The sequence below is a fragment of the Perna viridis genome, chromosome 9 (genome assembly GCF_037379345.1).
Source record: "Perna viridis isolate PV_CMFRI_1.1 ecotype Kerala chromosome 9, ASM3737934v1, whole genome shotgun sequence".
In the NCBI taxonomy this organism is placed as follows: domain Eukaryota; kingdom Metazoa; phylum Mollusca; class Bivalvia; order Mytilida; family Mytilidae; genus Perna; species Perna viridis.
In genome coordinates, this window is record NC_142453.1 from 38,623,022 (window position 1) to 38,648,448 (window position 25,427).

General features: G+C 33.1%; 1 protein-coding gene across 2 annotated transcripts; it reads right to left on the bottom strand.

The window, feature by feature from the left end:
* Positions 1-614: 614 nt before the first annotated feature.
* LOC148608402 (all-trans-retinol 13,14-reductase-like) lies at positions 615-24,386 on the bottom strand. 2 transcript variants are annotated; one of them, XM_088544561.1, is made up of 12 exons: positions 24,052-24,386; positions 21,030-21,215; positions 19,807-19,916; positions 19,049-19,180; positions 18,565-18,769; positions 17,600-17,797; positions 14,841-14,960; positions 14,205-14,325; positions 12,349-12,479; positions 5,282-5,448; positions 4,437-4,596; positions 615-2,834 (listed from the first exon to the last, which is right to left on the bottom strand). In XM_088544561.1, the coding sequence occupies exons 1-12, from the start codon at positions 24,266-24,268 to the stop codon at positions 2,689-2,691; spliced, it is 1,893 nt and encodes a 630-aa protein (XP_088400687.1). In that variant the 5' UTR covers positions 24,269-24,386; the 3' UTR covers positions 615-2,688. The 2 variants fall into 2 exon arrangements, with proteins under 2 accessions (XP_088400687.1, XP_088400688.1); XM_088544562.1 differs by lacking the exon at positions 17,600-17,797 and adding an exon at positions 17,863-18,060 and having other exon boundaries at positions 24,052-24,367.
* Positions 24,387-25,427: the final 1,041 nt, after the last annotated feature.

Here is a 25,427-nt window from a genome sequence, read left to right on the forward strand (position 1 = left end):
ACACAAATATGTATTGTACATCTTATTTACAATAGGGATCTCTCACACAATTTAATGTGATTTTAGAAACCATGAATAGAGAAATTTGATGGGTGGTTGTTATTTAAGATAGTTAGCCTTAACAATGAAAGTTAATCAATTAAAATTGTATGCATGGTGGGGTCAAATAAAAAAAAAAATTATCTAGAAAGGCAACTAACCAAGTTTATAGATTTATAAGCAGCTCTATGGGTGTTTCTAAAAAAGCAGAGGATGCTTACCCTACCGGTGCACCTGGTCCATGCTCCCACATTTTAGTGGAGTTCGAGTTGCTCATTTACTTGTGTTACGTTGTATGTATTATTTTGGTTATTTTATGTTTTGTTGTGTTTGTCTGGATTACATGCCTTTGATTTCTACTAGAATCTTGGTTCCCTTGATTACTCTTAAGCTATATTCAACTAGTACTGACTAGTTGGAACCTCACCATTCCCAACCCATCCTCCAGTTGGAAATTTTGTCAATTTCATACATTATTTGTGCAAAAAAATATCAATTTTAGCTGGAAACCCTCTTTTTCAAAATCTCCTATTCAATGTCCTGTTAATATAACAATAAGAAATACTTTAACAATATTTGATTTGTCAAAAATAATTTTATTAATAACATTTCATTTTCTTCAAAATGGTTTTAGTTCTACATTTGTTCTTAAAATATGAAAAACTGATGTCTCGGACACACAAAAACAAATTATTACGAATAATCAATTCTGCAATATTATTAAAATCATGGCTAGCACCTAGAATACGCTACATGTGTCAATGACAGAAAAAGTGAAATTACAATAAATCTAATACACTGTATATTAGCAACCCAAATGAGAAAGAAAATGATCAGAATTAATTATCAATAGAATAATCTGTATGTATAGATGTCAACCTTTACATTGTGCTATAACCTTGGTTCCCTTGATTACTCTTAACAATTAGTCTGTAATTTTTACAAATTTCGAGCAGAATATACAGTATTACCGTTAATGGCATATAGAAATCAAAGTTGTGACATTTTGGCGGGAGAAAGTCACAGTTAGTCTGTAATTTTTACAAATTTTGAGCAGAATATACAGTATTATGGTTAATGGCATATAGATATCAAAGTTGTGACATTTTGGCGGGAGAAAGTCACAGTTAGTCTCTAATTTTCGAGCAGAATATCCAGTATTGCATGGATATCAATGTGACATTTTACTGATTTTATTTCAGTGTGAATTATAGAATTTTATTACACTGGGAACATTCGATAAAACACTGCTATCTACATAATAAAATAAATCTAATATCTGTTATATAAGCAACACCAATGAGAAAAATATTATCAGAATAAATCATCAATAGAAAAATAAGTATGTTAAGATGTCAACCTTTACAATTTATCCATAATTTTTATGAATTTCAGAATATACAGTATTACATTCAACAGTCTATTATTTCCAATCATTTCCAATCCAACTTCATCATTTAGATGCAGAAACTATTGATATCTTACATTCATCAGTCTATTATTAACTATGGATTTCCAGTAGCTTCGTGTCCAAGTCTTTCTTAGTTTAGAAAACTTATTCTGATCATTTAGACAGACTATTGACTATTTTCATTGAAGACAATTTCCAGATATAAAAATAGGGGATGATTGTATGATTGCCAATGCAAGTCATCCATCAAATACTAAGCAACACACAATTTAACTCCTACAGAAGTGAATGAGATGTCAATTTAATTGTTATGATGAGTACTGACATAAATTCCTAATTATGGACAACTGAACTCTTTTTTACTGACTGTATCAAAAAGGGGTTGGCATCTATAAGAATGTAAAATCAATAAAAACTACTTCTTTTCAACTACTGTAAGATTTAGAATGTCTCACAATACTGATGATTCAAATTATATTGTTAATTAATAAATGTAGCCGAGTAAATCATTTATCAATCATCTATAAATATACTGTATACAATTAAATAATATTTGCATAATTAGCAGCATGGGAGGAACTTAAATAAATTAGGTTAATTTTATCAATGTTTAAAAATCACGAACCTTATAACCTCTTACCGAATTTAAACATGAAATACCTAATTTTTAGGATTTACATATTAAATTTGATGTTCCGAGTTTAATTTGGACTTGTGCCATTAAAATTAGAGTAAAATAATTAAATCAGAGTTTAAAAATCATGCACCTTATTAACAATACAACATTACAGCTTTAATAATTTAAATTTTATACAAGAATATAAAAATAAATAATAAATATAACAATTTACAAGACAGTTCTATTTAGAGATTTACAATCACAGTAACTATTAATGATACAAGTATAATGTACTAATATAGTACTGACAGCTGGTTGTAAGATATATAAAACTACAGTCAGAACAAATACATAGGCAGGAAATAATTATCATGAAATTTGCTCAAATTTAAAAAGGATTTTTACACGAAATTAATGGGAGAAAAAGAAAATTAGATTCAGAATATTTATTATTTGGATGTAAATAAATGATTTTATCTGGAGCCTTTACAATTTGTGGTCCAATAATACACACATAGGGCATCAAATTATCTGTTAACAGCAAAATATCACAAAACAAAAGCACTATTAAATTGATACTGCAACTGTACACAAATATAATCACAGTGTCATGGAATGCTCATTCTTTCTTGGTGTTCTTCGTCTGTCTGATCTCTGCAACCAGTTTTTCCAGATCCTTATGGAGAGATCGATGTAAAATTTCTCCAGCACAGAACAATCCACCAAACATAGCACCAGTAAAACCACATGTTGAAATATCTTGACCTTTCAAAACAAATTGTAAAACTAAATACATCTGTCCTTATGGGTGCTATTCTTGTAAAATTTCCCAAGAGAGGGTGAAACGAATGGAGATTTGCATTGATGTGTATACTGAAAACCTCAAAACCACAAATTTAAGAATCCACGAACCTGTGTATCGTAGCTATCCATGAAAATTGGTATCCACAAATTAAAGTACTTTCACAGTATTTTACACCAATTAATCTTTTGCAAAAATGAATTCTCTTGGTAGTACCCCCTATGAATTGTGGCATTCTACAGAAGGAAATTTTACTGGAATAGTTCTGAACTTGTTTTAGTGGATGTTTAGTGCCTTTATTCGTAAGTTTAATTTATGTTCAGTGATGATTATTATTCAATGCAAGTCTCAGCCCATCTTAAAACAAAAACAGTGTACTGTTGTATTTTATCATTTTTGAACTCATGGTTTGTTGCCTCCAGAATAGTTGCCCCACATTTCATTTCATTTACAATGTAATGCTCTCAGATATTATTCCCATATTTTTGTTCCTTTCATCAGAAACATATTCATTTTTCAAGAGCTTCAAGAAAAGCAGACAAAACCACTGAAAATGCCTACCATACACAGAAAAAATTGCAATGTATGTATTCATATGTACGTACGTGACACCTAAAGTACCAGTCCATATAAAATTCAGATACTGCCTATGGTAAAGTGATACATGATGTAGGAAACCCCCCCCCAAAAAAAAAACGATGCATTTTCAGTCTACATATGCTATATTTTTACATAGTAATAATCATTTCCATATTCAGATCTGCACTTTTGAGAAAATCATACATTCATCTCCCACTAAAATCAACCAAATGGAACCAATTCAAGAACGATAACTCTTGCAAAGTGCCAATTTCATGTACCATCTATGGTATATAATTTTTATCTCAAACGTGCAACAACCAAATGAAAAACTAAGACTGGTTATGTGATCAGTAACTGTTTCTGAACAAGAAATAAAACTGAATTTGGTGGGTTTTTGACATGCATGAATTACCTCCTGTTTGATTTTCAGAAAGACTGGTACTTTTCCCACTATATGGATACATATATTTACAATCAGTACGGTAAATATATGTTTTTGTGCTTTGAAAACAACATGATATCATACCTTTTCAAAAATCACATGAAAATCATTTTTTTTTATAAATGAAATCCTATTGAAAACATATAAATACTGTGTGTTTAAGTTTTTCATGAATTAATTCATGTCAGAAACATATATTTTTCATCTGTTTTTCATGGTGGTCCTTAGCATATAAAAAACATATGTTGCAATTTTTCCTGTGTACTAACAATGCACCTGGTCTACCTTACAAGAATTTTTAAAGAAACAAAAGTTACAAACTGCATTTACTGTAAGTCTTCAATAGGTTCACACTTTATTGTTCCTGTTTCTGTTCAAACACAGTTTCAGTTTTCTGTGGTTTTTTTTTTTTTTTCGGTCTTTTAAACTTCAAATTTTGAACATGAGGTTACCCTTGATTTCACTCTCATTTAATTTAAATATGATTCCATGCATATTAATTAACCCTCCTCAATATACCCCTATTTTCATAGGAACAAACCTGTAAGATATAATCCAGGAATGTCTGTTTTAGGTCTGAGTTGTGCTGATACCTCCGGAGAGAACCGACTAAGGGTGTGATCCAGTCCATACATCTCTCCCTTATCAAATCCCAGATAGTGTTTGTTACTTACTGGAGTTCCTACATCAGTGTAAACTATCTGTTGAGAATAAAAAATATAAACTGAAATGTAATAAATATTCTTTTATATCTCAAGACCTTAAGAAATAAATTTCATCATTTTCAATCATGTAGATGACTCATGTTTTCTGTGTATGTGTTTTTTTAAGACTAGACTTTGGACTCTGAACTCCAAATTTGGGGAAGGAGGAAGTATGATCTGAGGGAACATTTGTATACATTGGTTTTACATCTGATGCCCAATTTCTTTCTTCAGATCCTTGTAATTTCCCCAACAGTGTCCGACTATAACCTTTTACATTTACTAATATGTGTGGGAATATTTACACACATTGGTTTAACATCCAATGACCTTTGCTGTTTTTTAGATCCCTACAATCTCCTCCAGTTTTTAACATGAGCCTTCCCCACTCAGTAATCTCCCCCATGGTTTAACATAAACCTCTGACCTTCAATAATCTCCCCCAGTGTTGAACACAAGCCTTTGACCTTCATTAATCTCCCCCAGTGATTAACATAAACATTCACCTAACTATCAATCTCTCCCAATGTTTAACAGAAATCTTTGACCTTCAACCAATATCATCTTTCTAAGGAATCATCTTTACACATTGATTATATAACTAACTAATTATTTGATTATTCAGACTATTCTTATTTAACTATGGTTCCTGACTTTAACCCCTGACCTTTAATTAACATACCTTATCCTCTATCTGAGGGAACATCTGTATACATTGGTTTAACATCTGACGACCTATTCCCTCCTTCAGACCCTCATAATCTTCTCCACGATGTTTGACTTTTCTGTCTTCCCATCTCTCAAACCAATGATAAGGACAGATCGTGATGATCAGTAGGTTGGATTTACCTGTTAATCAAAAGTATAGACAGTCTGCACATGTTTAATATATCTGAAACAGTTTCCAATCATCTAGTCTACAGTTCTTATGGAAGAGACAGACATCATTTTGGACGCAAAGGGTTTTTAATGGTAGAGTTATAAGAAAACCGAAAAATGAGAATTAAGGATCTCATAAACTAATGACTCAACAAATTCTGCAAGATAGCAGAAAAGAGATGTCCAACACATGAATTTCTCCAATTTCCCTAATGAGGCCATCTGGAAATGAAAGACCACCATGACAGTTTGTGTCATCAACAACACTCGCAATATCTTTGGGGAGGATTCAGGGGTTGTGTCTGTCTCATATACTTATAAACAGGATCACAGAAACTTTGAAAGGACCAATTACATTGCTAGAGATACTTTCTGTCTAGAACCCAAAAACTCTTAAACATTAAGTATATTCTGTTTGGAGCATAACAGATAGCATAACCAAAGTCAAATTGAAAAGTAAATAATTTATTGTAACAAAAATTCATGGTTCATGGTCAATACAGTTGCATAGTACAAGCATAACTAAAAGATGTTACGTAATCATGACTGTTGATTGTGTGACTACAAGTGGTAAAAAGCTATAAATAGTGAGGTGTCACACAACGATGGATACATAAAAATACGATTAAGATTATGGTGCACAATCAAACCAAGGTCACATTCAGAAACAGGAAATCGATAACACAGGAAACAGGAAACCGATATAAAATGAAAGTGAAAGTGATAATAATAGAGTACTCCCTATGTCAAAAATTAGAACATACCTAAAAATACACAATGCTAAATATAGCTATCAAAATACCATGGTATAACATTAATAACAAAAGGTCAAAAATGAGAATGAAAGTATTAATAAATACTGGAAAAAATGAGTATTATACATATGACAAAAAATGCAACGAAAAATATAACATATAATAAAGTATAATGTACATAACTATTATGAAATGATGAACATCACACTCCCTGTCTGATATAAAACATATATCAACCTCAAAAGGAGGACTAAATATCAAAGTACAGAGAGGGGAAATATATGTATATATCAAAACTTAGCAATATTAAATGTCAAGGTAATAAAACCTATCAAGTTTCTTAAATTATGCAAAATATCAGTCAGATATACATGTATCTAAATACAATACAGTTACGTGTTCAATCAAATCAACTGGGTAACTGGACGACCATAAGTCCTTGGTTGACCATCTCTCATCACTCTCAATTGCACTTTACGGACAAATCCATCAGTTCCTGGAAAAGTATTTTCAATAATAACAATTGCCCAATCATTGTGATGGAGATCATTTTCCTTCAAAATTACAACATCATTCACCTGAATGTTTGTCTGATTTTGTTCCCACTTTCTACAAGCTTGTAAAGTTTGCAAATATTCTTGTTTCCACTTTGTCCAAAATTTATCAGCCATAACTTGAACAAACTTCCATTGTTTAGAATACACATCACTAAGATCTAATTAGCTAAAATCATCAATTTGACCTTTAAGTATTGAATGTTTTTCACTTGGATATAAAGCAGAAATTTTCAGCCTTCCGCAAACTCTGAGAATTCCCTGACGGATCAAGAAATGAATCAAGTTTGAGAATCTTACTAGTTTTAGGAATAGCAACTCCATCATTAAGATTCTGATTCGTAACTTTCAAGCTGAACTTGTTGAATAATGAAAGGTTCAGTTTCTTTTCTTAAATCCAATTCAGAACCACTAGAAGTTTCAAATGAATAATCTGATTTACACAAAGACCTTCCTTTCCTTTCAGGAAGGACGATAGCTCTCACTAGAGATTTCCAGACTGAGAAACATTCAAAACAATAAGATCCTAAGAGGGACTCTGAAATCTGAGTCTTACAAGAAGTCACATTTGGTCAAAGTTCTTTGTCAATTTCAGGTGAAACTAATGGAAAGTTTATATTTTTAGTTGTATTTTCCCCGAGAAGCCATGCAGGTGGCTTTGTACACTTAGATACAAGGTCTACATCTGGATTACTGATGAAATGAGTTCCCAAATCAGCAAGATTGAAATTGGCAGGTATGAAAGACCATTGAGAGGGTGTTGAAACCTTGTGGATTTTTTTCAACTCTATTGCTGACATATGAAAAACCTTCTAGTAGTGTTACAAATATAGCCAAGGATGACTTTGCTATCAGTATAATAATGGCAAACACTTTGATCAAGATCCATCTAAGAACAAATAGAATTACTACATTCGGTAGCCAAAACAGCTCCACAGAGCTCAAGTCTAGGAATAGTGTGACCCTTAAGGGGCGCTAGCTTTGATTTTGCCATAAGAAATCCAACAGGAACAGACCCTGCTTGGTCAACAGACTTCAAAAAGGCAATAGCTGAGATGGCTTTCTCAGATGCATCTGAGAAAATGTGAATTTCAATGTTCTTTGCTAAGGATATCAAAGTAGGAATAATCATTCTGGGAATTCGAAAAGTTGCAATTGAGGTCAAAGCTCTATACCATGTGTTCCATTTTGACTCGTATTCTGGTGACAGTGGATCATCCCAGTCAGTTCCTGGTGGAACTATTTCCCTAAGCAAAATCTTGCCACTAATGACAAGTGGTGATATGAAGCCTAACGGGTCAAAGAGACTGTTGATAGTTGAAAGTGTGCCTCTATGGGTAATTGGTTTCTCATCATCATTTACACTGAATATAAACATGTCAGAATTGAGGTCCAACGAAATTCCTAAGCTTCGTTGAGTCGGCAATAAATCCAAAGTTAAGTCAAGATCTTTTAAGTCTTTGAAAATGCATTCATTACTTCAACATTGTTTGAAATAATTTCATGGAATCGAATTTTGCCATTTTGATGTAAACACTTTTGAGTTCTATGCAACAGACTGATAGCATCAGACTCATTAGCTACAGATGGGAGACTGTCATCAACATAGAAACTGTCCCATACGAAAGACCATACATCATCATTTGAGTCTTCCACTGCCTTTTGTAGGCCATATGTGGCGACTGAAGGATGAATAATCCCAAATGAACTGTTTGTAAGGTCTGGACCAGACACTAATACTTGATTTAGTGATGATCCCTCAAAAACTGCTGATGAGTCAAAGACTCCACGTATTTGTCCCTGCTTTTTGGAGTGGTACACTCCAAATAACAGTAAATACCAACATTCGCTACCTCTGCTGCACCATCAGCGAAAATCTTATTCATAACAGAGTCTTTCTTATGACTAGCATCTAGAATAAATGCACGTTTAAAGGCTTGTTGTCGACTGTTTGGCACAACTGTCTACGAATTTCGAAAAGGCAGAGGTGCAGACCAGTGCCCAGTTTCATCCATAACAAATTCATTTTCCATCAAATTGAGTAACTACTTATCCTCTACAGAGAGACCAACCTTATTGTCGTGAGGAGTTCTCACAAAAATGTCATTTACCTCATTAACGTCGAGACTTAAATCACATAACGGAAAGTTTGTAGTTCTATTGTTGACAAGAACATTTGTTTTACGAACGATTGCTGAAGGCGGATGGACTTTCCCAAGACAAACCTCTCCTATAACGACCAAACTGAGAGGTAGTGGTTGAGCAAAGGCTGGACCTTTTCTACCTAACACTTGATCCATAACGTGATGTACATCTGGAACATCACGCCCTATTAACAGTTCAATTTTAGCATTAGAGTCTAAATCTGGTAAGTATTCAGAAATGTGACTTAGATGGGGATGAGCGTAAGCAACATCGGGAGCCGGAATTTCAAGTTAATCATTAGGTTTAGAATCACATTCTATGACATCACAAAGTTCAAATGTGGACTTAACGTCGGTCGAACTGACACGTAAATCAGAGCTTCTCCCAGTCATGGTGTGGCTACCCAAACATGATGAAAGAGTAAAGATTGAAACAGTTCCCTTATTACCAAGATGATCAAGTGCTGGAGTGGCCAATGTTCAATTATGCTGGTCATCGATTATAGCATACACACGGATAGGAGCAGACGAAGTTGTAAATACATCAAAATAGTTTTCCCAAGACCAATACGATCATTTCCGCACAACTCAGTACATGCATTTTCTACAGCATTGTTATTTTGCTCCCCGCATGAGTTTCTGTACTCTTGATGGATGTCTGACTATCGTCACTAGAGAAAGTGGAGTTTTCTGCCTGCATTGCAGAAGAGTGTTGATTACTCTTGCATATTGAACAACTGATGACTGCCTTACAGGTTTTCAAAATGTGGTCACTAGATTCGCAACAACGAAAAACAGATTCGCTTATCCCTGAGAAACTTAATTCAGTCAGTGAGTGGACGTTTCCTGAATGCGTGTCAAGTCTTATGCAGGCGGAAAACGTACCAAATTTTCAGATTTAAGATCAGTCTTTCTACAAACAACCTTAGTCTGTGTGGATCGTTTGCTATTGGCCTGATTGTTCATAGACTGACTGAAATCGGGATCATTGCGAATTTAACACATCTCTTTGATAAACTTGACAAAGATAGTAAAAGGCAGATAGGAAACACCTCTGACATGTTTATAGGTTGATACATGTGCAACCTATTTATCCTGTAGAGAATATGGCAACTTGGACACAATCGGGGCTACCTCAGACGAAGAATTGAAATAACTCAACAAAGTAGGACAAGATAGATTCACCATGGCAGACTCAATTTCTGATAATATATCAACTAGATCAAAAAGTTTCTTATTGTCTTTGTTCGTTAAAGTAGGAAAAGAGTTGAATTTTCTTTTAAGAGAATGTTCAATCATTTCAGATCGACCGTACCGTTCCTCATGCCTATCCCAAATTTGTCTCAAACCTCATGGTGGATCATGCGCATTCGCAGCTCAAAGGGATTTAGCGAATTTTGCAGATTCATAACCCAACCACTTAACCAATAGATCCATTTCCTCACATAGAGAAAATCCGAACGCTCTTACTATACTCTGAAAAGACACTTTCCAGGACATAACAGTCTAAGGGGTATCATCAAAATTATTGAATCTTGAGAGTAATAAGTCTTTCCTAAGCATGAACCTGGTAATATTGGACATAACATTGTCAATAGAGTTTTTGTTTTGTGAAACTAACTGAGGTCCAGATGACATGGGAACATTTGTAGCCATATTCATAAGATTTACAGATGTACATGGACATGATGGAGGTCGGTAATATGTTGAATAACAATTCGGTGTAGTTATACCTGTTGAAAGTCTGATTGAAAGGGCACATTTGGAACAGACGGAGCAGTTACATTTCTCATGCTTGAAGTATATTCATTTGGAATATTGGTACTCTGATTAATATCTAAGTTTCTAACATAATGTTTCACAGATTCTTGTCTATCAATGTGTTCAGAAGTTTAATCAAGTTCTTGCTAATTAGCACCTTCAAGAATTTTAGCCTCTGTTTCAGTTACAGCTATTTTACTTTCTTGCTGTACAATATTCAAACTAGCTTCAACCTCTTCTTTTTTTTTTAAAGTTCGCCTTCTTTTCTTACATACTGCAAACGTACCTTTTCTTCCTCCGCTTTAGCCCTTTTTCGACTTGCTGTTGAGTTGCTAGAACAACTTACTTGAGACAGCTCTTCAACTATTTCTTTCTTTGATACCTTTATATTCTCTATCACTTTTTTCACAGTACCCAAACACTGGTTGAAATGTTCGTTGAAATCCTCTAGTAATCTCACAGAATCAACAGTATTTTGTAGTTGAAAGTATCCTTTGTACTCCTCGGAATTCATGCAGAAATTTTTGAAATTATCACTAATGTTTTTTTCTATTTGCCGAAAATCTTCAAGAGTTTGCTTATATTTCAGAGTAATCATCAAATCTTTAATTTGGAACCATATTTTATCACAATTATCTTTCATTTTCTCACTGGTTTCATCAAAATTCATTTTGGCTTTAAAAGTTCATTTAGGTAAACGTTGTGAGGTTGATATTAACTATCTTTTTACTATTCTGTTTGGAGCATAACAGATAGCATAACCAAGATCAAATTAAAAAGTCAATAATTTATTGTAACAAAAACCCATGGTTCATGGTCATTACAGTTGCATGGTACATGAATAATGAAAAGATGTTACGTAATCATGACTGTTGATTGTGTGACTACATGTGGTAAAAAGCTATAAAAAGAAACAAAAAGGGAAAATCTACTAATTGAAACAACTAAACAAAACCTAAAAAAAGACATATGCAAAATGTCACCGAAAAACCACAATGCACTTTAAAAATTAGCCATAACATTAACAAATGAATTTTCAAAAATGAAAAAGAAAAATAGTACTATCCAAAAAAAAGTTTCAAAATGAAGTGTAAATGGAAAAGTAAAACTTAAAGTTATCTGAAAAGGTATCTCAAAATCATAAAAATATTCACTTTTCCACAAAAATAAATCATATCTCACTTAAATATTATCATAAAAACAAAAGTTCTACTTACATAGTGAGGTGTCACACAACGATGGATACATAAAAATATGATCAAGGTTGTAGAGCACAATCCAACCAAGGTCACATTCAGAAACAGGAAATTGATATAAAATGAAAGTGATAATAATAGAGTACTCCCTATGTCAAAAATTAGAACATACCTAAAAATAAACAATGCTAAATATAGCTATCAAAATACCATGGTATAACATTAATAACAAAAGGTCAAAAATGAGAATGAAAGTATTAATAAATACTGGAAAAAAATGAGTATTATACATATGACAAAAAATGCAAGGAAAAATATAACATATAATAAAGTATAATGTACATAACTATTATGAAATGATGAACATCAGAAAGTACAATATAATGCTAGCCAATATAATTGTATTATTCAGTATCCTAAGTACTACCGAAGTAGACGTCTAGCATGATGTTATAGTTACCTGGGAACCTCTCCGCCCATGAGGGGTCTTTAGCTGAGGGGAAGGAAACAAACATTAATGGTACTTCAGCTTGAGCAGCATCCTCCACTGACAAGTTGATATAGTCCTTTGTTATTTGTTCTACATCTGGTCTAAAATTATCAAAAGATTGATTTAAGTCAAATATGGTAGTAAAAACTTAAACTGAAACCTCCAACAATGTATGAATGAGACCATTCAGCAAAATCTTAATATATCACATCTATTCCTTTTTTTTACTGCAAAATACAAATATGTTTAAAGTGAGCTTATAAAAGGGGAATCCCCAATCTAACACCTCTTAACACTGTCATATCAACTTACCCTGAGAAAACCAAAAACAACTCTCTCAACCCTACAACTTATGGTGTGAAAACTAATATTCACATAGTACCAACTTAGATGTCAAATCTGAAACCTCCAAAACCCTTCAAAACAACCAAACCCTCAACACTAATGTAAAATATTTTACTGCAGAAGGTAACACCTAAGTTAAACCTTCTAATAACCTACCCTGAGAAAGCCAAAAAAATGAAGTCTCAACACTATTATATTATATTTTACTGTAAAAGTCAACACCTATGGTTCAAACTTCTTCTATCAACCCAAACCAACCCATCTAACCCTCAACCTTATATAACAACTTATAAACATGCTGTGAAAGCTTAATATTTCTCTTCCTTCCACTCCCATCATACAATATAACCCTGTTACAGCCAAAACCAATTAGTAACCCTTCAATCCTATAATCAACCTATCCTGCCTAAATATACCGTCTTCTATTAACCTACTCTGTGAAAGTCTAAATATACCGTCTTCTAATAACCTACTCTGTGAAAGCCTAAATATACCGTCTTCTATTAACCTACCCTGTGAAAGTCTAAATATACTGTCTTCTAATAACCTACTCTGTGAAAGTCTAAATATACCGTCTTCTATTAACCTACTCTGTGAAAGTCTAAATATACCGTCTTCTATTAACCTACTCTGTGAAAGTCTAAACTAAAATTGTTTACTCTCTATGTAATCATACCAACCTACCCTGTGAAAGCCTTAACTTAAATTGTTTGTCCTCTATGTTATCATACCAACCTACCCTGTGAAAGTCTAAATTAAAATTGTTTACCCTCTATGTAATCATACCAACCTACCCTGTGAAAGCCTTAACTAAAATTGTTTACCCTCTATGTAATCATACCAACCTACCCTGTGAAACCCTTAACTAAAACTACCCTATATGTAATCATACCAACCTACCCTGTGAAAGCCTTAACTAAAATTATTTACCCTTAATGTAATATACCAACCTACCCTGTGAAAGCCTTAACTTAAATTGTTTGTCCTCTATGTAATCATACCAACCTACCCTGTGAAACCCTTAAAGAAATTGTTTACTCTCTATGTTAACATACCAACCTACCCTGTGAGAGCCTTAACTAAAACTACCCTCTATGTAATCATACCAACCTACCCTGTGAAAGCCTTAACTAAAATTGTTTACCCTCTATGTATTCATACCAACCTATCCTGTGAAACCCTTAAAGAAATTGTTTACTCTCTATGTTAACATACAAACCTACCCTGTGAAAGCCTTAACTAAAACTACCTTCTATGTAATCATACCAACCTACCCTGTGAAAGTCTAAACTAAAACTACCATATATGTTATCATACCAACCTACCCAAGGAAAGCCTTGACTAAAATTGTTTATTTTCTATGTAATCATACCAACCTACCCTGTGAAAGCCTTAACTAAAACTACCCTCTATGTAATCATACCAACCTACCCTGTGAAAGCATTAATATTATTCCCTTCCACTTTATCATACAAACCTACCCTAAGAAAGCCCAGACATTTTGGGATTTGAGACCTAGTTCCTCTGTTGTTCCCTCCAGTCCAACAAACATAGATATAAATGATGTACTCTCTCCAACCTTCTGTATCATTTTGCTATAACCTGAAACAGGAAAAAGGTACTTTAAGTTTATCATAATATAAACTCACAATTATTTAATATATTACTTTTCAAATTGCTAGATTTGTGCATTTAAGTAAAAACTTATCTTCTTTCTACTGTTGTATAGTATAAGTGGGTTTTTTTTTTCAAGTGTTGAAAATTAAATGTTTTTTCTTCAAAAACTGGTTGAGGTTTTTTTTCTTGCATTATGTAATTTTCACGGCAGACAAACAGTTCAATGAATTGGACAAAGATGAATAGCTCTATTTTATATTCATAAATATTTCGTGCAAATTAATTTTCATATTCCAAGGAATAATTCAGTCACATTGATATAACCTGATCATATTTGGCATGTACCAGTAGTTATAAGGTTAGGGCAAATATAAGCATGCCTATCAGTTCAGTTCCTGTTTAAGGTTATTGTCATCTTACTGTATATTTGTCCATTTTTTTTATGACTGGAGTAGTTGTCTTATGAACATGTTACCTGCATCTCTATCTCAGATACTCACTAGATTTGACAGCTATCTCCTTTGGCAACAATCTGAGGAATGTGTTTGATACTCCAGCATCAGAAATTATTGTATTGGCAAATACTTCACATGAGTCATTTCCCTTGCCTACCAAAACACCTGAAATAATAGACGAAACATGTTCAAATGTAGTTATTTCAAATACATGTATATATTTAATGAGATGTGCATTGGATCAAAAGAAAAATACACTATTACCATAGTAACGTTTCAATCTGGTCAACAGGAATCAAATATTACATTTCCTGGCTTAGAAATATAACTAATAAATAAAATAACATTAAGGCCACTGGCGTTTACTAAGAGTTAACTCTGTATCAAGAGCTACATACCTATATGAAGTATACTTATTGGTTTATTCTAGTCTTCATACTCACAAAAAGGAGTAAAGGTAGTAATAGTGGACATAAGTCATAACATCATAGTATACTTTCTATGGTGACAACTTACATGTGATATTATATACTTATATGTCTACTATGTAGTACTATGTATCATAGAAACAAATTATCTCCCTTAGGAAGAGGCTTTTTATTTGATTTTTTTTAAGTGTGATATTTATAGCTTTATATCAAAAGTTATTTTCAATAATGGAAAGAAAACTTTTTTACATCATATCAAAAATTTTTTGCTCATTCAAAATGATTTTACAAAGCTTTGCAAGATGTCTGATAAAGCAATCTAATTAAAATTAGACCTACATGTATCATTTGCTCCATTCAGTCACTGTGTGTAAGATCTAACAACATTCTGTGCTAATGACATTATTTGTGAGCCAATCAAATTTCATCTTTCAGGATTCCTTATAAAGAGCTGCACTTTAAGCATATGATATGCCTGTTGCCCTTTTAACTAGTCCTTCTGCTTTTAATGAATTTATATGATCAACTAGAAATACTGTGAGCACTGTCAAATACCTCCCCACCCCAAAGCAAAAAAGCAAATTAAAAATGCACAAAAACTTTGGCACTATCAAGGCTACCTCAAGTTTAACTTAGTTTGTTGTCCTGTTTTTTCACCCATAAATTTCTATCTTGTTCAAAAAACACTTTACTTTTCTGCCAAGGTTACCAAGTACCTTTTATATTTATAAGTCTATCATCGTAACAAATGGTCCGTTTTTCAATGATTTTTCAACAAATAAATTTCCTTGGCCGTTTCTGCCTTTTTTTAAGAAGTAAAACTTCATAACACAGAAACGCAAAATTTAACATTTATAAAAATCGGAAGGAAGCTTATTTCAATAGATATGAACAATTCAACAAAGTTTCATAAAAGTTAGTGAAAGTGTTTTTGAGAAAGAGTGCGAAAACATGAAAATCCTCCTTTTTTGAGTATAAAAATTCATAACACGGAAACGATAAATCTAAAATTTATAAAAATCAAAAGGGAGCTTACGTTAATAGATATGAACAATTCACCACAGTTTCATAAACTTGGTGAAAGTGTTATTGAGTTATTGTCCGAAATGTGGACGACAGATGGACGGACGGAAAACGGTATACCATAATAAGTCATGTCTTAAACGGGCGTATAAAAAAGTCATCTGGACAGAAAGTAGAATGGAGTGTTGTTAAATTCTACATGTAGTGACTAAATGGAACAATTAATAAGTCTAATTTTAATTGTCTGACAAAGAAGCCCAGCGTACTAGCCATATATTAATATTAATAAAGTTTCTCAAATCTTAAGTCTGGTCTTCAGGTCCTATTGAACAACTGAAATCTAAGAACCATGGAATCTTAATAAGAAGCTGAAATCATTAATAAGTGAATATCAAACTTTAACCTATGCAGCTCTGGTTAACAAACTGCATAGTGGGCAGTTTTTGTGGATGCCAAATTTCGTGATTTGTTCTATGAATTGGTTTATTAAATTTTTGCTGTCTTTATTTTTCACATCTTCAGGTTTAATGGAACAGACATTATATATAAAAAATCTGGACTTGAATTTGGAGAGCTTTTATTTTCATGATATTTTTAAACCTAATGAATATAGAAAAAATTAAAATCTCACAAAAATTTCCCAATATATGGTAAATAAATGATAGCATTTGAAGTTCCATACATTATTGGCCAAGGTACTTAAAATCTAATTACTGTGAAAGTTCTTTAATTTGTGGATACATGTACCAATTTTCATGGATTAGGGAAAAAAATATGTTCGTGCATTCTTGAATTCATGGTTTTGGGGTTTCCAGTATACACATCAATTGAAACCTCCTTTTCATTGTGAACGGAATTTCATGGCTTGGCCTACCGATGAAAATCACTAAAATTGGTACCTCAAGAACAATAGGACTTTCACAGTATTTAATAATGTCTTTATAATCTATAGTGACAGTGTATTTGAATTATTACAAACAGATCAGCATAATCAAACCAGGTGTTGAAAAATTTTTGCACAAAAATTTTAGAAAAAATGCAATTTCACTTTTCATTATGAAGATTCTTCCTTTTATATTGGGATGGGGCATGCATCCTACAAGAAGAAATAGAGCCTAGCATTATAGTAGTGCTTGTTAGTGTAGTTCTAGGTGAAAGGGGTTTTAGGTGGTGAGCTCGAACCACTGGGGTACTGGAACAAGTTCTATACTAGCAATTCTCTTTCAGCAATGCATAGAGTATAAAATGGTCACTAGCAGCATTTTAAAGCATGCAGAAAGATACACTTACAGTTATTAAAGGCAAAAATTTAAGCTAATAATGAGTAAGGAACATGACAGGATTCTAACTCACCAATGGCATGACCTTGCTCATTGGTCAAAATTTTCTGCACAGGTGCCTTAACTAAAACTGTCCCACCATATTTCTCAATATTCTGTACAGTTTGGTAAACAACCTCGCTGGATCCCCCTCTAATATAGTATGAACCCTCGCTATAGTGATTAAACAAAGCTTGGTGTATTACTAGTGATGATCTAGAGGGCACAACACCTGAAACCATATTTTAAAATGAAAAAAAACTACATAGTAATTTGCATAAATTTAATTAAACTTACCATGGGCCTTCCCAGATTCATTGATCAAGATTTTCTGAATTGGAGCTTTCATGTAAATACGCCCTCCATAATTTTCTAATTGACGAATTATTTGAAAAACAACTTCACTAGGGCCTCCTCTGATATAATAACCACCAGATACAAAAAGATTGAGGAGTGCCGAATGCATTATGCTAGAAGTTTTAGAAGGCAACGTACCTGAAAAATACCACTCTTATCATCAAGATATACATATAATTACAAACATTTCTAATATAAAAAAAACTATGACAACACAGTAACTTATGTTAACAATATTTTAAAGATAGCAAAATTTAGTGTGGTGTGTTAATCTCATTTACAAAACATGTAAAGAAACATGACACAAGAGGAAATATTTTTTTTTACAAAATAAGCAAAACACTTACTTTTATTAGACATTGGTACCTTGATTAATTGTTTGAAATAATATAATATAACTTTAATAAGACTCAGTTTAATTTGTTTTAAAAACTCCTTAAACTGTTCATAAGTCTTCACAATATTATGAATTATGCTTAACAACAGTATCACCTTGCGAGACACAGCCACTTGTGGTGAGACTCGTTACTTTATTCGAGAAGAGGATCTTGTAATGGTGTATATATTTATAGCCTGTTATAAAGTAACACCAAACAAGAAAGCTGGCCTCAACACAAACCATGGTACATTACTATACATTACCATAATCTCCCCAGCAGTAAGACAGAACACACTTTAGTTCCTCATCATCTGTGATCTCATCCAGGAATGATTTCAAAGATCTACCATGATACTTGGCATAGGATTTAAACATAAATTTATACAGTCCTGTTGATGTTATAAATTCTGCAAATCTTTTTGGCATGATCTTCATTGCAAAATATCCAGTGAACCCTCCTTTACTGACCTAGAAGTAAAATGTATCATTGAAAAAATGGGGTGGCAAAATATCAAAAGGTCTGACTAGAAATCTACATTTTGGATTTTGCTTAAAATTGAACTCAACCTGTACTTAATAGTACTTAATAACTGTGCAAATTTTCAAAAATATTTATTGATCTGTTTTTCAATTTTTATTTTGGAAGATATCACATAATACGCGAGGTACTGTGTGGTAGATATAAAAATCAGTTTTATGTGTCCTTATCTATTAACATTTATAATGCTATACTACTCCTTGACATACCTCTAAGAAATGCATGAACTTCTTTACAGCAGACTCTTCCTTTGGGAAATATTTGATGAGATTTTCCTCCAATTTATCCTTCCCAGATACTATATCATATGACCTACATTTGGCTGGGTCTCCAATCTTTACCTGAAATGTCATGGATAAAGTGAGTATTAAATTACCTGCTTGATTATATGGTCCTTCTTTGGTGAAAATGTGATGACAAATCTGTACTGTCAGTTTTCTTACATTTATTGCTAGTGTGAATGAAAGTATGATTTAAAAAGTGTTTTGTGCTAATATTAATAGTGTTAATCTAAAGGAGATAAAGTCTTGGTTTTTGCTGATAGATTTTACACATTTCTCTTAAAAGTGTTCAGCAACACGTATCCTTTTTTACAAAAATAAATCAGAAACAGAAGGTAGAAAATTCAGTACAAATTTGTTATTAAAGGTATATCAATGCATTTTGTTCCTAGTTTAAAAATAATAGTTACACAAAATAAGATTCACAGTTTAAATGCTTTCAATTTCCATGGTTTTAATCATCTTCCAATCAGAAATATGACAATTGTAGTGTGTGCTTCTTTGAAGCGACATTTATCTGACTCATTTATCTTTCATGTCTTCATTAGCAAGACATTTTGTTCTGACTTATTCATCTTTCACGTCTTCTTTAACAAGACATTTGGTTGAGTACATACAAACATACTGCATTAGTCAAAATATGATCAAACATAATTAGTTGATGAAGTACTTAGTTAAGGACTTACTACATCATAAATTTGCTCCATTTTGGGGTATTCTACACCACCTCCTGTCAGCTGATCAGTAAGAACTTTGTCTGGATGACCTTCATACATTTTACCAATGTAATGGATTCCTGTAAAGCAATATATGCACAATTATATTCTGATGATAGCTGAGAGAAATTAAGAATCTAACACCTGTACGAGTGCAAGATATGGAAATCTCAAACACCTGAGGGTAAGATTTAATCATTCTCTAATGAGGCTCCAAAAAGTTGGAGAAGCTATTACATCTTACCCAAGGGTGTCTGAGATTTCCCAATCTTACCCAAGGGTGTCTGAGATTTCCCAATCTTACCCAAGGGTGTCTGAGATTTCCCAATCTTACTCAAGGGTGTCTGAGATTTCCCAATCTTTCATGAGAAAAGGGGATGTTTGATACTTTTTCTCATTGTGAGTTAGTTTTCTGATAAAATATTTGAACTGCAATGACCTGCATTTAACAGCTGATAGTGATGTATATTTTGTATCTGGACAGTGATATGTCATGACCAGGAGAAAAATTTAGGCCATTTCAAAACAGTATAAAAAAACTGCAAGAAATAATCAATCAACAGTTTTTCTTGACCAAATTATTATTTAATTTTAAAAGAATTTTCAAATATATATTTGATTTTGGTAAGATATGATCGTTCATTTAAAACTCTTTATTCAATTGTGCCAATTTTTAACATGAAAGCACACGTGATCTGTTTCAACCTGTGATAAGTTATGACGTCATAATAGATCAAAGTATTGTGACATCATCACTTATGACTAATTTTACACTTAAGATTTTTAGTCAAATTGACAACTGAGATTACAGTATTTGAGGGATCATCCTCTGGTGTTGTATTTTTAACCCATTTTTGCATCAATGCTTATTCAAGATGTATGCAGTCAATTTACCTGTATCAAAATGTCTATTAACCAGTAATTTCACCTGTATCAATGTCTAATACCCAGTCATATTACCTGTATCAATGCCTAATACCCAGTAATATTAGCTGTATCAATGCCTATTATCCACTAAATTCACCTACATTTTGTATATCAATGTCTATCATCCAGTCATTTTACCTGTATCAATGTCTAATACCTAGTCATATCACCTGTATCAATGTCTAATACCTAGTCATATCACCTGTATCAATGTCTAATACCTAGTCGTATTACCTGTATCAATGCCTAACACCCAGTTATATTACCTGTGTCAAATTCAAATCCTTTATCGTGAAAGGTATGACAGCATCCTCCTGCCTTGCCATGTTGTTCCAATACTAACACCTTCTTTCCTGCTTTAGCTAATAACACAGAAGTTGTCAATCCTCCAATACCACTACCTATCACTATGGCATCAAGTTTTTCCTTGGGTACTTTAAAGGGCTTGAATTCTGCAAAAAAAATACATGTATATATATATGAGTATGTATACATTTAATGGAGAATAATCATCAGTGTGTAGTTCATTTGAATTCATGCTTTAAGTTTGTTGAATTTTTTCAGGTCACTGACAGGTACAATGTACATGTACATGTACATGAACAGGTCCTTTTTAAATGACCAAAAGCTACATACATGTATCTAAGGACAGATAATGTTGTTAAAGTGATAAAATAAAAAAAATAAGGCATTTTCACCATTCTGTCAAAGGAAAGGTGTTTCTCAAGCCTTATATCTAGAGTTAAAAAAATATCTTTTGTACTTCAAATCCATTCTTTATTACAACAGAAAGACTACTCTATGCACAAAACATCAAGCATCCACATACATTTTTGTAAGTGACAGTCCATGAGTCTTAACAGAGACTTTATCATCTCTGGTCTTACCCACCAGAGACAAATTGCAGACACTTCAGTATATTTAACCAACTAAGAACAGGTTATACAGAACTGAACTACCACAAACCAGAAACACTAACTAACTTCCTCTTAGAGTTGCATCGATAAACATATAAAATATTTTAAGCACATTTAACCAAAAAAATACTAATACCAATCCCAGAGGCAAAGCCTGGTAAGATTTTTTTTCTAAATAATATAAAAAAAATACTATCTGGAAACATTTTGTACCAACCAGACTACCAGTCCTGTGATATGATCAGCTTCTAGAAACAATAAGTACAAGGCCTAATCTAGACATTGATGACAAAGATTTTAGTAAAAATAACAATATTGACATTACTGTCTATGTAATCTATTGCAAAAACTATGCACTCTTAAAGACAAATGAGAAGCATACCAGTAAACAAGGAGTATTGCTTGCTCATTTCTCCTAAATTAGGCCCTGAAGTCAATTACAGAATATAGTCTCGGCTCCAATTTTGGGATTCTATGGAAATTCTGCTTTGACATAAATGGAATAAAAGACCATGTAGAGCCTTTAGTAGAAGGAACAGCCAGTTTGTGACCAGCTTTTTCAGCATGCCATAGATCTTTAACATAAAACCATGCATTTTATCTCTATCTTTCATGTTTTCATCATATATTTTAATTTTTTGTTAAAGTGGATTCAAATTAATTACAAGGTTGGAATTGGTAACATCAATATACATGTAGCTATACATTGTACTCCTCACTAGTTCCAGACACATATGCAAATTAATAGAAATGCAAAACATTGTCGTAGAAAGTACCGTAGAAATAAAGACAAGCCAGATTTGTAAACAAAACTGGCCGATTTTGACATCCTTCAACTCAGTCAAAAGCATTACAAATATCAAAAGTAGATTGTGAAAACTACCGATTGGTTACTATAGTCACATTGAGAGAAAACAGTCACACATGAGACCAGTGGTGTCACTGATTGAGACATATGATTGAGACCTTTTCTTGAACGTGGAAAAGTTCACATAGTCTGTTTAAACAGGGAGCTGAGGTATAAATATACATGGGCGGAGCTAACGTTTGAATTATTCAATATTTTGACGATGGTTATATCAAAGAGCATTAACTCATGATAATCTTTTCTGTAACTTTTTTTGGAAATAGATAATAGTCTGCCATGTTTTTGGTGTATCTGGGTACTACTAATTGCAAAACCAGGAATACATACTCTAAATTAGCTCAAAAACTTAAAAAGTTGACGATCCATTTCAAATTTTGAAGTCTGTGACCCTGAGGTCATGCAAGACACGTGGATGCTATACTGATAAATATAAACAATACCACGTGGAATAGTAGGCAGTAAATAATCAAACTTAACATTTCATGAAGCAAGTAAAAAGACATAATTATATCCACAGAAAGTATATACTCCAGTAATTATGTTTCATATGCACAAGGAATTTATGTTCACACAATTTTTTCGCCAGTGTAAATTAGTAACCAGGTATTTTGTAGATTGTCTGACCAAATGACCAACAGATGTACAAATGGGCAAACTTGCTGTTAACAAGTCTGTTATAATATAAATCTTAACATATGCAACATTCTCAAAATTAACTACTGTCAGTATGAGTCAGAGTAATCAAGGGAACCAAGGTTATAGTGGTAATCAAAAGAATGTAATCCAGGGACAAAGACCAGACATGGAAAACAGACATACCCAACAAAGAACATAAAGTAACTAAAATCATACATACAAAGTAACAAAAGCAAATGAGCAACTCAGACTCCACTAAAAAGTGGGTGCATGGACCGATAGGGTAAGCGTCCTCTGCTTTTCTAGAAACACCCACCGAGTTGCTCATGAAAAGTCAAGTCCGGGGTACACGAAAGAAGAAAGGAAAACTATGACACATTGAACAAATCAGTTTTCATGGTGAAGATGGATACACTGTAATGATCCACGAGTTCATGATGACAACCATAAAACTTTTGTAGCAATGACTTCAATCTTGTAGCAACATAACCCTGCACCAGAAGCCTATTTATTAGAATTCTAGTGCAATACAAAAAGTCTGCATAGTCTCGACAAGCTCTGGCATAATGTATGAGTTATGACATGAACACTCCAAACACAGTCACAGGTGCTGAAGGGATGTTGCCACAGATGAAAGGAAAGTTGACAATTTTGAATGAAAAGTCATCAAAGTTTGTCGTTAAGTTTGGTCAATAGTTTTCCTTTACCATCAATTTCTAAGTGTAGGTCAAGAAATGAGGCTGACTTCACCGTGTCTGTAGTATCCATTATTTCAAGTTCTTTGGTGTAGATGCGATGTATGAAATCCCCAAAATTAGGAGATTATTGGATGGTAAATAAAATGTATTGCTTTCCTTTTAAACTTACTTTGTTTGAGGACTTTGCCCCTGAGACTTTTGTCGGTAACCAGTGGTTCTACTGGTCTAACATGTTTGGCTGAGAAAGGGTTCTTTCCCGGCTTAGGACCGGAAAACAGAATTGAAACTCCAAAGATAAAACAATAAAGGAGAAATAACCCTATCAATATCGATGGATTTTGCACGAAATATTCCATAAAACTCCACATTCCGATATCAATGGACATGTTGTAGAGTTGTGACAGTTATCTGGTCCGCAAACAACAAATTTCAATGGTCAAAAGGTTAGACGATAGTGTGGAAAATCCAGCGTGGATAAACCTCAAGAAAACCGAAAACCAAATCTAAGATTTATCTACTGACCGAAGAGAAATCTAATTTAAAATAGACAACATTAGTTGGTTGTGCTTACTCAAGGAATATATTTATGTATATTATTAATATTTAGACACCTGGAGGCCCTTACATTTTTTTTGTATTTTCTGAAGTTTTCCTTGTTTCTTGGAAAGAAGTAATAAAGTAACCAAGCAACAGATTATCATTCAGGTAAGGACGGATTAAAATTATATGAGTCGATTATCTCACCAATTTAATTACTTACGGTTCAGAGTTCAGGATACCGGACCTTAAGATTGAATTGCATGGGAAATTTAGACACCTAACCGGCTTTTGAAAAGGTAAAAATATGAAAATGCAAATGTTCTTGGTGTTCATGGTAAGACTTCAAAATTTAGCTGTACATCTCGGGAAAGCTTTTGGATGAAGAAATTGCAAAAAACTTCTCCAGATGGAATTAACGGGAAAAAATAATTCATTTTTAGGTCTTGGTCTAAGGCTGGTACAGCACTACATGCTATACATCAATACGCCGTACTATTATATTTGGACTTTTTTTAAATTGTTTTCCAGTTAATTTTTACTTTTAATTTTGATAAAAAATAACCTCTTTGTTATTTTCATTCAGGCTCCTTATCAGTTGCGTAAGAGAGCCTTTGAAAAAGGTACAATCACCCACAGCGTACGCGATTCGGCTTCTGAATCTGTTTTGATCTTGAACTTTGTGAGTTTTCTGCTTGTGAAATTTTGTGAGTTTTATGCTCATATAGTTTTATACCCCTCGAATAGATGCAATATATAAAATACCCGACACTACCCGGGTTGTTTAACGACGATACTACGTCACCTACATGTATATAGCCCAAACTGAAATGAAAGGACCTGGTAAAAACGAAGTTCTTTCTTTTAGATAAGATCAGCTATTAAGTCAGTCTCATAAGGAGAAATGCGGTAGCGAGTAGAGGAGCACAATTTGTTCCCGCTGGAATGGCGATTGTTTTTGAAAACACGCCCACCACATTGAACAAATGTGTTGTCGATCAAAATTTC

Bases quoted from the DNA above. Each gene is read 5' to 3' on its own strand.
- LOC148608402 (XM_088544561.1), bottom strand. From the start codon at position 24,268: ATGTCCATTGATATCGGAATGTGGAGTTTTATGGAATATTTCGTGCAA. The intron at 21,216-24,051 runs GTAAGTTTAAAA...TTTTTTTTGCAG, and splicing joins GGGCAAAGTCCTCAAACAAA to AATTCAAGCCCTTTAAAGTA. The intron at 2,835-4,436 runs GTTTGTTCCTAT...TTGTTTTGAAAG, and splicing joins TCCTGGATTATATCTTACAG to GTCAAGATATTTCAACATGT.